A 13,526-nucleotide genomic window follows, 5' to 3' on the forward strand; every position below is an offset into this window, starting at 1 on the left:
TCGCTCCGATCATAACAGTGTATAGCCAGTGTTAAAATCAAGGTTATGAAAGAACAGGCTAAGACACCTCTGAGTGGATCACAAAGGCGGTGGCACAAAATTTAGACCTATTTTGTTGAACACACTCATTATGTGAAATGTCAACTTGATAAAAAATATTTTTCTTCCTGTAGTACCAAAACCGTCACATTCACTCACCAAATTTAGTACCGAAAGAGCAACATTCTCCCCTACTATTTTCTCTCAATTTTCATTCCCGCTTATGTCATTTTCGATCCTATCTTTATTCTTTCCCAAATGTGTCAAGTTGTTGTATGTACGCGAATGTAATGTTTTTAGTGTTTTGTGACAATGCATTCATAAGGATTGCTTTCAGCATTCATACGGACTGCTTTCGGCATTCATTCGGATGTCTTTCGGCATTCCTACAGATTGCTTATTTTTCGACATTTGTGAGAATATATGCACACGGAACGGACTTCTTTAGGCATTCATACGGATTACTTTCGGCATTAATATGGAATGCTTTTGCACCGGTATGTTGTTCAGTTTTGTTGTTATGTTTTGTTCGGAATGTGACTTTGGTCACATTTGGTCACTGGAGTACCAAAGTCACATTCCGAACAAAACATAACAACAAAACTGAACAACATACCGGTGCAAAAGCATTCCATATTAATGCCGAAAGTAATCCGTATGAATGCCTAAAGAAGTCCGTTCCGTGTGCATATATTCTCACAAATGTCGAAAAATAAGCAATCTGTAGGAATGCCGAAAGACATCCGAATGAATGCCGAAAGCAGTCCGTATGAATGCTGAAAGCAATCCTTATGAATGCATTGTCACAAAACACTAAAAACATTACATTCGCGTACATACAACAACTTGACACATTTGGGAAAGAATAAAGATAGGATCGAAAATGACATAAGCGGGAATGAAAATTGAGAGAAAATAGTAGGGGAGAATGTTGCTCTTTCGGTACTAAATTTGGTGAGTGAATGTGACGGTTTTGGTACTACAGGAAGAAAAATATTATACAAACCACGGATCAAAAAGGTGTTTTTTAGACCACGGTGGTGTAGACCACCTGGGTCTAAAACACACCTTTTTGATCCTTGGTATGTAACATACTATTTTTAATTAAATTTATTGGCTGTCTCAACCCAAAATAGCGTGAAAATAGCGCCCAGTTACTTAACTTGTCTCGATGTATGTGAAAGTCCAGTTAACTAGAAAAAAACCAGTTAATTTACCTGAGCTCGGTGGGTGACCACTCTTTTTGACATCCTCTTTTAGCACTTTATTCTTTCCGTTCAACAATGCTGCATTTTCGATTAACAAGCGCCTGTGGTGAATATAGTTTTACCGTATGTCCATGCGAAAGTTGGCTAATTCACGGCAATTTGTCCACTGCGAAAATGATCCATTAAATAATTAATATGTTTTCGCTTCATTTTTCAAGAATTCTTTGTGATAATTCACGCCGTAAGTGCGGTCAAAATTCAAAATCTTTCACACAAGTCTTTCTAACGCAGCGTCATTTTCATACAAGGAAAAGCGTTGAATAAATATTTGTGTATCTGTTTTGGACGATTGTTTTTAGGCAATTTCGCGAGTTGTAGCCCAAACAAATCAATCGTCCAAAACAGATACTCAAAAAATTTTTCATGTAAGTGGTCGAAAACCAGAGAAAAAGAAAAATCTCAAAACTCCATCATTTTCGGCCCCGACACATGAAATAGTTATTTGTGTATCGTTTTGGACGTTTGATTTTAGGCGAGTTGGAGCCCGAATGAAGTGAGGGCGACATGCGAAAGTGCCTAAAATCAAATCAATCGTCCAAAACAGATACTCAAAAATGTTTCATGTAAGGGGTCGAAAACCCGAGAAAATTCTCGAAACTCCCTCATTTTCGGCCCCGACACATGAAAATGTATTTTTCGTTTCACTTTATCATCGACTCGTTCACTTGAAATTCAAATTTTAGGCACACTTACGGCGTGAATGCACTTTAAACTTTCGCGTAGGGTAGATAATACACCAGAATACATTTGACGGTGTTCCGTAATTCATTAATTCGGAAACTGTTTTATGATGCTCGCAAACTCGCTCATGTGTTTTTTTAGTAGCTTGCTTATGTAAATGTTTTTCGACTCGAATATACAAACTCTAAATTTGTCGAAAAGACAGATACCGATTGTGACGAAATAGGTCAGCAAGTGTTACTGCTTCAAAAAAAAAATCGAATCAAATCAAATCACATTTTTATTAAACGTATCTTACCTTCAAACATTTGGATTTATCTATCTGGTCACGCCAGAACTTTGAAAATAAAAAAGATGCTGATATGAAGTCTGGACATCCAGACCTCCTACATAACAAACAAGTTCTGAAAAAAATACGTCCGTGGCTGTTTCTCAAAAGAGTCCCTCCTTTTTTAATTTTAATACTTCTCAAAAACGAACAAAACGTTCTCCGTGTAAAAACCGAGAGAGAGAGAGCGCAAACAACAAAAAATTGAAAAAATTCAATTTTGTCTCTAACACTGAGGTCTTTTTTGGTAAGTGGAAATCAAGCCTTATATGCAGACAATAATAATATGATAATGGGTTGTGATTTTCGCCATTTTAAGAAGAAGAAGAATGACGTTTCAGGTCTATGACGCTCAGTAAATACACAATTTATGAAACTGTTTATGTTTCAGGCATGTAGTATACGTTAAATAAATTAGTTTATTGGGTCTATATCACAATTTCAATAGATCCATTGAAGTGAAAAATCAAAACATATTTAAATCTCGTAACATTAGAACAAAGGGTCCGATATGGCTGCACACATTATAGCTGCGGCTGTGGAGAATGACGTTTGACATTTCTGTTTTACTCCCGGTGAATTTGTTTGTTTTTATTTTTGCGATCGTTGTATTATCTTCATCGATTGATCGAAGTAAATTTTCTTCAACAACAACAACAACAAATTTTCTTCACTTTACAAGCAAAAATAATTCGAATCGTCAAAATGTCTTATTCAAGTGCAATGCGTCTGTTTTGCCAAAAAGTATTTGGTTTTAAAATTGAGTTAATGAGATGGTGCAACCGAATGGATTTGTTAGCTATAAGCACCGACAAGGGTAAGTAAAAACGGTTAGAAGTTTAGTATATAGTGAACGTTATTGCCGTTAGATCTGTGATTATCATTTCAATTTTCAAAAGTGATCTGGCACACTTTGTGCAGTTTCTTAAGTGTAGTTAATAGTAGGACCTCACAATAAAACATTTGCGCCTGCAAAATGAAAGCAAAGATTTTATAGACTCGAACCAGTGACCCATTGTAAGCCAATCATTTGAAATTTCTACTCTCCGCTTAACAGGAGAAGTCATCATTCGTCGCCTGAATTTTCAGCGAATATGGACACATCCTCCACCGAGGGATGGCGTAAAGGTTCGTGGCATCGACTTTCGGCCGGATGAAAAGATTATTGCTATCGGTAGGACATTGTATAGCCCGTGACCGTTCTGATTGATTAATTTATTCGTCTCAATATTACTCGTTACAGGTTACAGTACAGGCTTGGTGGTCCTTTTGGATATCGGCAGTCAACACGAAATATATTCGTTCAATCTCAAAAGTGACATTACATGCTTTGGCTGGACACAAAACAGTAAAGAAATCGAAGATAACGGCAATGACGACAGTCCATTCGTAAGTTGATTGGATTGGATGAAAATTCAATGACACTGACATTGGGATTTGTTTCAGGGATCACACGAAACGTACCTGCCACAATTGCCCAGTTTCAATTCCCTTTCGTCCGGTGCAAGAAAGTCCGATAACGTGTCCACCAAATCGAGTTCGAAACGGATTTTAAATCTGCTGGTGATTGGTTTGACGTCGGGTGTTGTACACACATCCGTTTTTGGCATTTTACCATGCGGTCAAATAGACGTAGCTGCACAGATAAAAATTCCCAGCCACGAATTCGAGATTGTCGATGCCAAAATGAGTGCCGACTTTAAGCAAACTTTTGTTTTCGTTAAACTGAGCACCAGTCTGAAAATCTACATTTTTGAGAATGACATTTTTCCGACATATTCCCTGCCACTTTTGAATGTGGCCGTCAAACATGGACTGATATTGAACACAATGGTGTAAGCTCTTATCGTACTATTGGGCAAAGTTTACGAAATAAAATTTATCATCATCACCAGGTACATCGACGATGTCATTCAAAGCATAACTGAAGCATGGGAAACCGCTTTACTCGAGATGGATATCAAATTGGCGAAATATGCCAGTTCACAAGAGCCCGGAGCAGTATCCGCTGACTTTTTAGAGCTGCTGATGTTTGGAGAGCCATCGGAGCCGCTTGAATTATTTCTCACAAGTGATCTGACGGAAAAAGGTTTGAAAAAGCTCGGCAATTCGTTTGACATCAGTTACTCTACCATCCAGAAACTAGTGGTTGAGCCACTTCATTCTGGCATTCTGAATATCTGCTACCATCTGAATACCGTGAAGGGAATGAGTCGAAACGTTTATTTCTACAAGGTTAGTGGTGACCCGAGTAATGTTAGAACATAGTTCACGTATAGAATGATCGGACATTTTAGCCAATTTTGGGTGCGCTGTCGAACAAAGCTGTACAAAATGCTGGTGCATTTCTAATCAAAGCTATGGAACTACAGCAAGCAATCGAACAATCGACAAGAGATTACAAGATATTTTGGGCCTGGTTAAACAGTGTCATCATGCGACTGATGGATGAACCAGTTCCGGACGATATTGCAGCATTTTCGCAGCAAGACATCATCTATTTGGCGGAGTTTCTGAGTAACTTCGATATATTCGATGAAGAAGGTAGAGGCTGATTCGGTTTTTGTATGGTTACCTAACTCAACAAAAATTTAAAAAATGTTTTGCTTCAGATGGCGATTCCGAGCCGATGACCCGAAAGAAATTCAATTTGGAACGAGTGGGTCAATATTTGGAAAATAAAAATCTAGAAATCGAATCGAAAAATGATACGACGCAAGAGTGGAATCAATTGCTGGAAGAAAACGATTGTCTGAAGAACTGTGAATTGATCTATCCGCATCACAAGAATCTGTCGCTGGTGCAGCAGCACAATTTACTGAAAACATGCATTACGGAACTGTTCGCCACGCCCGAAACGTTAATTGGCAAGGAATTCCGATTGAAAACCGAAATCAATTGTTTCGATTTGCTGGAAACATCCACCGTGGTGACCAATCATGTCAATGTGGAGGCCGATAATGTTAGTCTGCTGGCAACGTTAATCGATAAAAATCAACTGATGATAATCGAATTCAATCCAAAACTGAATACATTCGGATCGGTGCGCTTGTTCTTCCAACCGCGACCGTTTATCGACATCAACGACAAATTTTCATCATTTGGCACATTGAAATTCCATCACATGCAATTCTACAACGAAGATATTTTGTCGATTTTATTGGACAGTCAAACGGATGCCCGGCAAATGAATTGTTTCATCCAATTTCCGTTGTCAGCCTTGAAATCGAAATTCGCCATGCAAAGAGTTAACTTCACCGCCACTGTTATGTCAACGACACCGCTCACCAACTGTTATGATGTGCTGGAGCCAACATCGATACGTGTTATTGACGGATTCGATGGGTACATGATAGCCGTCTCAGGGAATCGGAAAGTAAGTTACTCTGAGGTTATTGTCCCGCTTTTGGTTGTTCTTAACTTCGCTTCTTACTTTCAGGTTGCATCAATTCTGTCTGAGTCTCAAAAACGAATTAGACTTTACGAAATGGAAGTGGAAGACGAAGATGAAGAAATGGAACCTGCACTGGAAGCGTCTTTTTCATAGTTTTGTACTGAGAAGAACACAAATAGAATCATATTGTCCAAGACACACAAGAATTGTAGAACTTTTGAACTATGCTTTCAGTTTTGAGGTCCAGCTCAGGGCCCATTATTTACTAAAATTACTGACAATTTCCAACAATTTTGTCAGTTTTCGGTAAATTTCGGCACTTTTTTTTGTAAATTTTAGCAATTTTCTGTAAATAACATTACCAACAACAGGCCCATACTCATTCCCGTGAAGAATCGTTAAAGTCCGATCGCCAAAAAAATGAAAGAATCGCCAAAGTATGATATGAAGAAACACCCACAAACATAAAGAATGGAAAATTTGTCTTGATGGCGTTTGTTCACGATTTTTCACAATCTGTCGATTTTTTGAAGTGATTTTACAAGTCAACCAAAAATGATTTTGTTCGATCCTAGGAAATTTATCCTTTTGGTGATTTTTTTTTGAATCGGACACACCATTTTTGTTTCCGGACGTTGTGGTGCTATCGATAGGGAATCTCAAGGTGATCATTTCGTAGAAGAAGTTTTTTTTTTAAACGACCTCTACACGTCCCGGGGCGACTCTCAGGTAATTTGAAAATTTCAAAATCATGCCTTTTTCAGAAATTTTTTCAAAGAAATGAAACGATCCGACCGGTTTTGATCCAATGGCAGTTTTTAGAGAATTGACAGACGATTCTAATAAAAGTATCGTCGGGTCGTAAGGTTGTAGCTGTGAGTCAGGGTGTGGCATCAAAGTCCAATTTTATAGTTTTGTCAATGAGCACCCCAACCGATTTTTTATTTTATGGGCTAGCACATCCCATTTAACATATCACAAAATTGGGAGGAGGTTTTTCAATTTTTTCAAAAAATCTTAAAAAACTTTCTTATGGGTGCCCACATTCCTGTGATTTTTTAATGGAAATGTATGGAAAGTTCGACTAAAAATTAAATTAATTGCTATATACTGGTTGTCTCTGGTCTACCGAACAATTATATGCAATAACAAGAAATTTAACATTTTTACTTTGTGAATGTGGACAACTTTCACTGATTTCTTCTTCATGTCTAGTCATGTCTAGCTCATCCACTGCCGGGTAGAGCTTCAGTTGCTATTATATCTCATAGCCCGAGACCGCACCTTTCCAAAAATACCATACTTGCCCTATTCGCTATCTGGCATGTATTCGTTACGATGTCAAATATGTGGATAGGTCGACCTACTCGAAAAAATTTTGAGGCAGTTTTTTATTTCCAATTTTACCCGAAATGAAGTTACAAATTATTAGGTGGTTATGGACTCATTTAATGAAGATTACACGCAAGGGGATACATTAACGTTTAAAAAAAAACTTAAAATTTTTGGCCTACACATTCTGAAAAACGATTTTTAACCGCGAATCAATGATGGTACATTTTTGGCCAAATGTAACAAAATTAGATAATGTCAAAATCTGACATTTAAGTGATACAACAGCACGTATAAGCAGTGTGAATGTGGATTGTATGGATGTACCAAATGGTAAAACGCCTTATGCAAACCTTGATATAACTTCGATTGCTGTGCAAATACGATGAGATGAGTTTGTGTACATATGTCCAACACAAAATCCCTAGATCTAGAGTACGAATCTCGCTCGAAGTGAGATTTCTTTTTTCACTAAAAAAACAGTAAAAATTTCGTGATGTATTGGTGAGAGACGGTTTCGCATCTGTCCCTACGATCACCGAGACGATCACTTATGCTTGAAGACTGTGCACAAAAAATGTTTACTACAAGCCTAACCAGTCGAGTCACAAGAATGTGTTTAAATTTGAAATTACCGCCAGTCATTACGGAACGAAAAACCGCACATCCACATAATATTTTAGAAACCTACACTACATTGAAATGGTTGCATTCTTTCGCCTGTCACTTAGATGACGTCTTCTCTCGGAACATTTTATGTACTGAAGAAAATTCTTAAATTTCATTGAGGCAATTTTTCCCCCAATAAAATGGCAAACATTGTTGAGCCCAGCTGTGTCAACTATGTGTGTTCTTGTGGCCACCTCAATCCCATAACAAAACTGTATTTCTGCCGATACTGTCTCAAGTTGAGGTGTGGCTTCTGTGTCTGTCATGAAGTAAGTACATTCTCGGTGTTGATGACGGAGTGTAGGCTCAACAGGGTTCAATTTGTCTAATTGCTGAATTGTGTACAGGTTGACTCACACTTCTGCTGTAACTGTTTGGAGAACATCCCGTCGGGCGAGGCCAAATTGAAACGGAATCAATGTAACAAGTGCTTCGATTGTCCGAGTTGTCAGCATACCCTGTCGTCACGGGCGACCACAATTCAAATTCCGAAAAGACCGGAGGCGGAAGGTGGTAAAAATGTAGGTGGCGGCGATTTGAAACCGAGGAAAATGTATTACCTTACGTGTTTGGCATGTCGCTGGACGTCTAGAGATGTTGGTATTCCCGATCAGGCGACAGGTAAGACAGTAGTCAAAGAATTTTGGGAATGATGGACAAACATTCACGATATTATTGAGGTGTTAACTGAGAGCCGTTGAGAAGTTGTTCATTTCAATCTAGTCTAATCAAGAAAGTGGTGCACAAAACAGAATCGAAATTTCCAGTGCAGTCAGAATTTAGATGAGTTGAAATCTGGAACATTTTCGCTTATAAATTCGCATAACGTTGTTGTTCATCGTTTGCAATTTAATTTGATCTTAAAATTCACGGTCACTGGGAATCTTATTATTCCTCCAGGCAATAATACGAGTCTTATATTTGTGCGTATCGGTTGACAGGATGTTGGTGGCATAACTATTTTACGTGCCTTAAATTTCTAAAGATCTTTTGCCAGAACCTTTCTCTGTCTAGACAAATATCATATGTGGTAATGCTCGGAACAGATCAGGTTTTTTTTAGTCTTAACGTGACCTGAAACCTGAAAAATTGAATTCATGTTCAGTTGACCTGAACAGTTCAGTCTTTCAGGTTTCAGATCAGAGCGTGTCCAATAAACTAAATCAGGTTCAGATCACTAATTCAGCTTACCATCGGGCTCAGATAACTGGTACAGTAACTGATAACTGGTTCAGATAACTGTCTCAGATAACTGGTTCAGATAACTGATTCCGATAAGAGGTTCAGATAACTGTCTCAGATAACTGTCTCAGATAACTGGCCCAGATAACTGGCCCAGATAACTGGCTCAGATAACTGGTTCAGCTAACAATCGGCTTCAGCTAACTAGAACGTAGATTTTTTTATAAAATTATTGTTGTCTCAATAATACACCCAGCAGTGTACTGCATTTTGTCAGCCACTCAAAACTTGTAGACGGCCGTTTGTAGCCGCGATAAAATTTGTTTAAGATGCCTAATGGAATAACCATATGTTTGGCCACATTTTTGATCAATACAATATCTTAAACTAATGTAAAATCCGAGGGGAAACTACTTCAAAAAAACGCTGTAAATACTTTGTGGCTTTATGTGAAGTCTAGCACTCAAGCAGAGCCAATGACTTTTCGTGTTTGATATTCTTATGAGTATTGTAACGTTTTTATGGTTTTTAACGACGGTTATGGCATCAGCCATAGCTACTCTTTTTGCCATGTCAGCTAGGAAATAGTTACACAAAAAATTACTATCAATCAATTAACTTTGACTTTACATGTAATTGTATTGTATGACTTTCCAAAACTTCCCCTTGTATAAAATCGAAGACATAGGTCGTAATTTACGTTTCTATCTTGGACATGATGGATTTTACAGACGCAAGAGAAGGAAACCAATAGAACGGTTCAGAAAGGGTTGACCTGACAAATTATAACATTTTGTGAGGTTGGATAGATATTCAATGCATTTCCTAAGCGATTGTTACCTTCCCGATTGGTAAACGTTAAAATTCTCCAATCTAATCGGGTCAATTCTTACAAATTCTTTTAGCAACCGGTCAGTGGCCAGAATGTGAATATTCGAATGCCACTCGATTCTCCTTGCTGATGGAACACTACCAAACTGTGGTTCAACAAGAAAAGCAGGAGAAACAAGATTTGTGGCGACGTAAAGCTCCGAAGCAGCACAAGTATCCGAATCTAACGGTAAGACGAAATGGATTTTTTTTTTCGTACAAGTTTGTCATTTTGTTGATTCATTGAAGGATCGTACGGGTTTGACGGCATCGATAATTCGTCGCCAAATGGGGCTTTCTGATAAAACTGCTCCGAAAATCAAACAGAGCACCATTAACCCATCATTAGCAACTGATGTCGTCCAAGAACTGCCGGATGACATTTTCAGCAAAGAGATCATCCTCAGCAACATAACCACGGTAAAGCAGCGTCTCAACCATCCGTCTGTGCAACCCAGTACGGTTAACAATCTCTATCCACTAAACAAGAATCTGTCGATCAAACGATCATTGCGCTGTCGTCAATGTGAGCACAATATTATCAAGCCGGAATACAATCCAGTGTCGGTGAAATATCGCATTCAATTGTTTGCTAGCTATCACGTACCCGAAGTTCGTCTCATGAAATGTGGCCCGCTCAACGCCGGCTCTTCCACTCAGATTTTGATCAAGATAATCAATCCAACGTTGCACGAAATGACCATAACAATTATGGACCTACCAACGCACGAAGAGGAATCCCTGATCATCGAAGAGATGAAAAAGAAATCGGACCACCGACAACCACTGGGACCGATGGCCAGTCTCAACTCGGCATTTTCGCGCCAGGCATCACTAAACGAGGAACCGAAGTTCGTCGATCAGAAGGTGACCGGTACGATTGCACTGCCCGATTCGTCGTTTATGCTGCAGCAACGCGACGATTCGACGGAGTACGATGACGATCATCAAGTGACCAGGGAAGAGCCGAAATTTGTGGTATGGAGACGATCGAATAAGGTTGCTGTGGAGTTAACCGTCAATCCATTAGATTGCAAGTCGGGCGATGAGGTTGTCGTTGGATTCTCGATGCAGTACACTTATGTCAACACCGCCACATCAGGTGCTGTCGACAAAAAGGAACCACAAACACATGCGTTGACGTCTAGGGTCTATTTACGAATCGGAAAAATCAAGTGAACTGCAGCTCGCCCTAACACTCGTTTGTAACGTTTACCTTTCCTAAACCTTATTTAACACCAGTTCGTATGCATACACATCGAACAAATAAAATGTATTCGCTTTAACCGCTAGCCAAGTTGTTTTACTTTAGTGCACGAGAAAACCAAATGAAATTTTTGAAGCACGAAACACCTTCGGACACCGGCATCAGTAATAGGAGTCAAAGCGATCAACAAAAAACACAGTTCCGTTCAGCAATTATTTCAACCAAGAATTGGCCTTTTATTTTCAGTGTCTTAGCATTTCACACAAAAATCACTTCATGGTGGAAACAATGCCAAAAATACGAATCGATTAGCATACAAACAACCAGTGTGTATACATTGCATTTAAAGACGACGACCACGTCGTCCTCCCTTTCGGCGTGTGGCGTCTGATGGAATGGGTGTAACATCTTCAATGCGACCAATTTTCATCGATGAACGGGCCAAAGCACGTAACGCCGATTGGGCACCGGGTCCTGGTGTTTTTGTTTTGTTGCCACCAGTTGCGCGAAGTTTAATGTGCAAAGCTGTGATTCCCAACACCTTACATCTTTCGGCAACATCCTAATGATTGGGAAGAGTACAGTTAGTGATACAGTCACACACACACACACGAAAAATGTGCAAAAATTGTCGACTTACTTGTGCGGCCAACATAGCAGCGTAGGGAGAAGCTTCATCACGATCGGCTTTCACTTTCATGCCACCGGTGACGCGTGCAATTGTTTCACGTCCAGATAAGTCTGTTACATGGACGAAAGTATCGTTGAAACTGGCAAAGATATGCGCTACTCCAAATACATTTTCGCCTTCACGAACTTGTGGTCCAAGGGATACTTGAACCTCTTCTTTTTGAACTTTATTTTTGCGTGGAGCCATTGTTTACACACTGGAAATGAATGGAGAAATTATTGAACCAAAGAGACACTCACAAAACACCCGAAAAAATTATTGAAAGCGATTTGAGGTTAAGAGGCACCAATCGTCTTTTAATTCGAACAAAATGTCAACATCAAAAATACAAAAATTTCATCAACAATCATCGGACATTTAATAGCAGAAAATCGCTGAAATTCCACTCTATAAATCGACGATAAACGTTAATAAATCGATGGACGGATACTTTTGTTAAAATTAATTCGGATAACACAAGAAATTACAAAAATATTTCGGACTAACAATTTTATTCCTTGCAAACTGCTTCGACAGGAAACACGAAAAGAGATATTAAAGTCAATGACAAACCTGACAGCCCGTCGCTAACTTCGCTTGATAGATGTATCGGTACCATTGGTAAAAATTTAAAAAAAATGTTTTTTTGTCAAGTTTGTTTTTCATGCTCACAGTGTTCTGGTACAACGCGTGAAATTTAAATTTTTTGTTGCGATGCAGAATTTTAGATTCTCATTTCCTAAATTAAAGTTTTTCTTTTCTCTCGTCTGACATCATATACCAGTAAATATAACTGTTTGATGAAAATTAAGATACGTCTCACGATCACTGACCTAGATATAGATAAAAATTTGTTGTAAAAATGACCTAGCTTATGGGTGAATGGTCCAGGACCTGGCTATTACGGCTATTACGACCAAGGTTCTGAAAGAACAGGTAAAGACACCCACGAAGGCGGTAGATGGCACACAAATTTTGACAATTTGGACCAATTTTGTTAAGCACACGTATGACAAATAAACTTGATAAACAAAAATTATTTTTATCAAGTTGACTTTTCACATAATTTTTAATGAGTGTGTTTAACAAAATAGGAAGTGTCTTAACCTGTTCTCTCAGAATCTTGATTTCCACCATCGCAATGCAAGACTATAGTCTAAAGACAAACAATTTTTCTAGCGCAATATACAAAACCGACAGTTAAGAGGCACCGGTACTTAGCTAAAATTGTAGCCTACATTTGTGTGCCTCAAATATAATTTTTGATGATATCTTTCCATCAGAATCCTTTTTCAAAAATGTACGAGCGCAATTCCGACCACGAATGTGTTAGCTTTCAACAGAAAATACATTTGGTTGTAGTCAAACCGCTACAACCAAATGCATTCGTGGTCGGAATTGCGGTCGTAATTTTTTAAAAGGGATTCCGGTGGAAATATATCATCAAAAGTAAACTAAAGCCGAGTATTTAAAAATCGCCTTAAAGTATGCTTTTCAGCAAAGAAGTAAAGAAGAGCGGATAAACATTTAGCGGAGACCAAATGTATCATCAACTGCATCATTAAATAAAAACGTATTGACCTGTCTGAACTAGAAGGTGACCCACAGAGCGATCGAAAGTGTTGGCTAAATGATCTACATCTCAGCACGTACACCTTTCCGTTTTAACAATTTGCCTCTCCGTAGAAGTAGAACTATTTTATAGAGATATAAGTAACTGTAAAACCATTATATTTTCAGAATAATAGACAATGCCGGATTGGCTCAAAAATGTCCTTCGAACGTTGTATGGTGAAGTTTTTCAAAAAGCCCTTCGTTGTCATCCATACAAAAATCAAAAGGTCTCTCGGGAATCGTCCGAATGCCCATATCAGTCCGGCACTGTT

The 13,526-nt window shown here is 38.6% G+C and overlaps 3 protein-coding genes across 4 annotated transcripts; 2 read left to right on the top strand and 1 right to left on the bottom strand.

Moving 5' to 3' along the window:
- The first annotated feature begins 2,878 nt into the window (after positions 1-2,878).
- LOC119067521 (anaphase-promoting complex subunit 4) lies at positions 2,879-5,913 on the top strand. 2 transcript variants are annotated; one of them, XM_037170548.1, is made up of 9 exons: positions 2,879-2,944; positions 2,984-3,133; positions 3,374-3,490; positions 3,560-3,705; positions 3,763-4,151; positions 4,212-4,551; positions 4,614-4,860; positions 4,929-5,692; positions 5,756-5,913. In XM_037170548.1, exons 2-9 carry the CDS (start codon positions 3,022-3,024, stop codon positions 5,861-5,863), a joined length of 2,223 nt encoding a protein of 740 aa, XP_037026443.1. In that variant the 5' UTR covers positions 2,879-2,944; positions 2,984-3,021; the 3' UTR covers positions 5,864-5,913. The 2 variants fall into 2 exon arrangements, with proteins under 2 accessions (XP_037026443.1, XP_037026444.1); XM_037170549.1 differs by lacking the exon at positions 2,879-2,944 and having other exon boundaries at positions 2,959-3,133.
- A 1,820-nt stretch (positions 5,914-7,733) lies between these two features.
- Positions 7,734-11,055, top strand: LOC119067530 (dynactin subunit 4). The gene is made up of 4 exons (XM_037170584.1): positions 7,734-7,980; positions 8,059-8,332; positions 9,799-9,953; positions 10,013-11,055. The coding sequence occupies exons 1-4, from the start codon at positions 7,852-7,854 to the stop codon at positions 10,940-10,942; spliced, it is 1,488 nt and encodes a 495-aa protein (XP_037026479.1). The 5' UTR covers positions 7,734-7,851; the 3' UTR covers positions 10,943-11,055.
- A 114-nt stretch (positions 11,056-11,169) lies between these two features.
- Positions 11,170-12,244, bottom strand: LOC119067548 (40S ribosomal protein S14a). Its single transcript, XM_037170613.1, has 3 exons — positions 12,148-12,244; positions 11,611-11,857; positions 11,170-11,532 (listed from the first exon to the last, which is right to left on the bottom strand). The coding sequence occupies exons 2-3, from the start codon at positions 11,845-11,847 to the stop codon at positions 11,314-11,316; spliced, it is 456 nt and encodes a 151-aa protein (XP_037026508.1). The 5' UTR covers positions 11,848-11,857; positions 12,148-12,244; the 3' UTR covers positions 11,170-11,313.
- Positions 12,245-13,526: the final 1,282 nt, after the last annotated feature.

Source organism: Bradysia coprophila (genome assembly GCF_014529535.1).
Source record: "Bradysia coprophila strain Holo2 chromosome X unlocalized genomic scaffold, BU_Bcop_v1 contig_12, whole genome shotgun sequence".
Lineage (NCBI taxonomy): Eukaryota > Metazoa > Arthropoda > Insecta > Diptera > Sciaridae > Bradysia > Bradysia coprophila.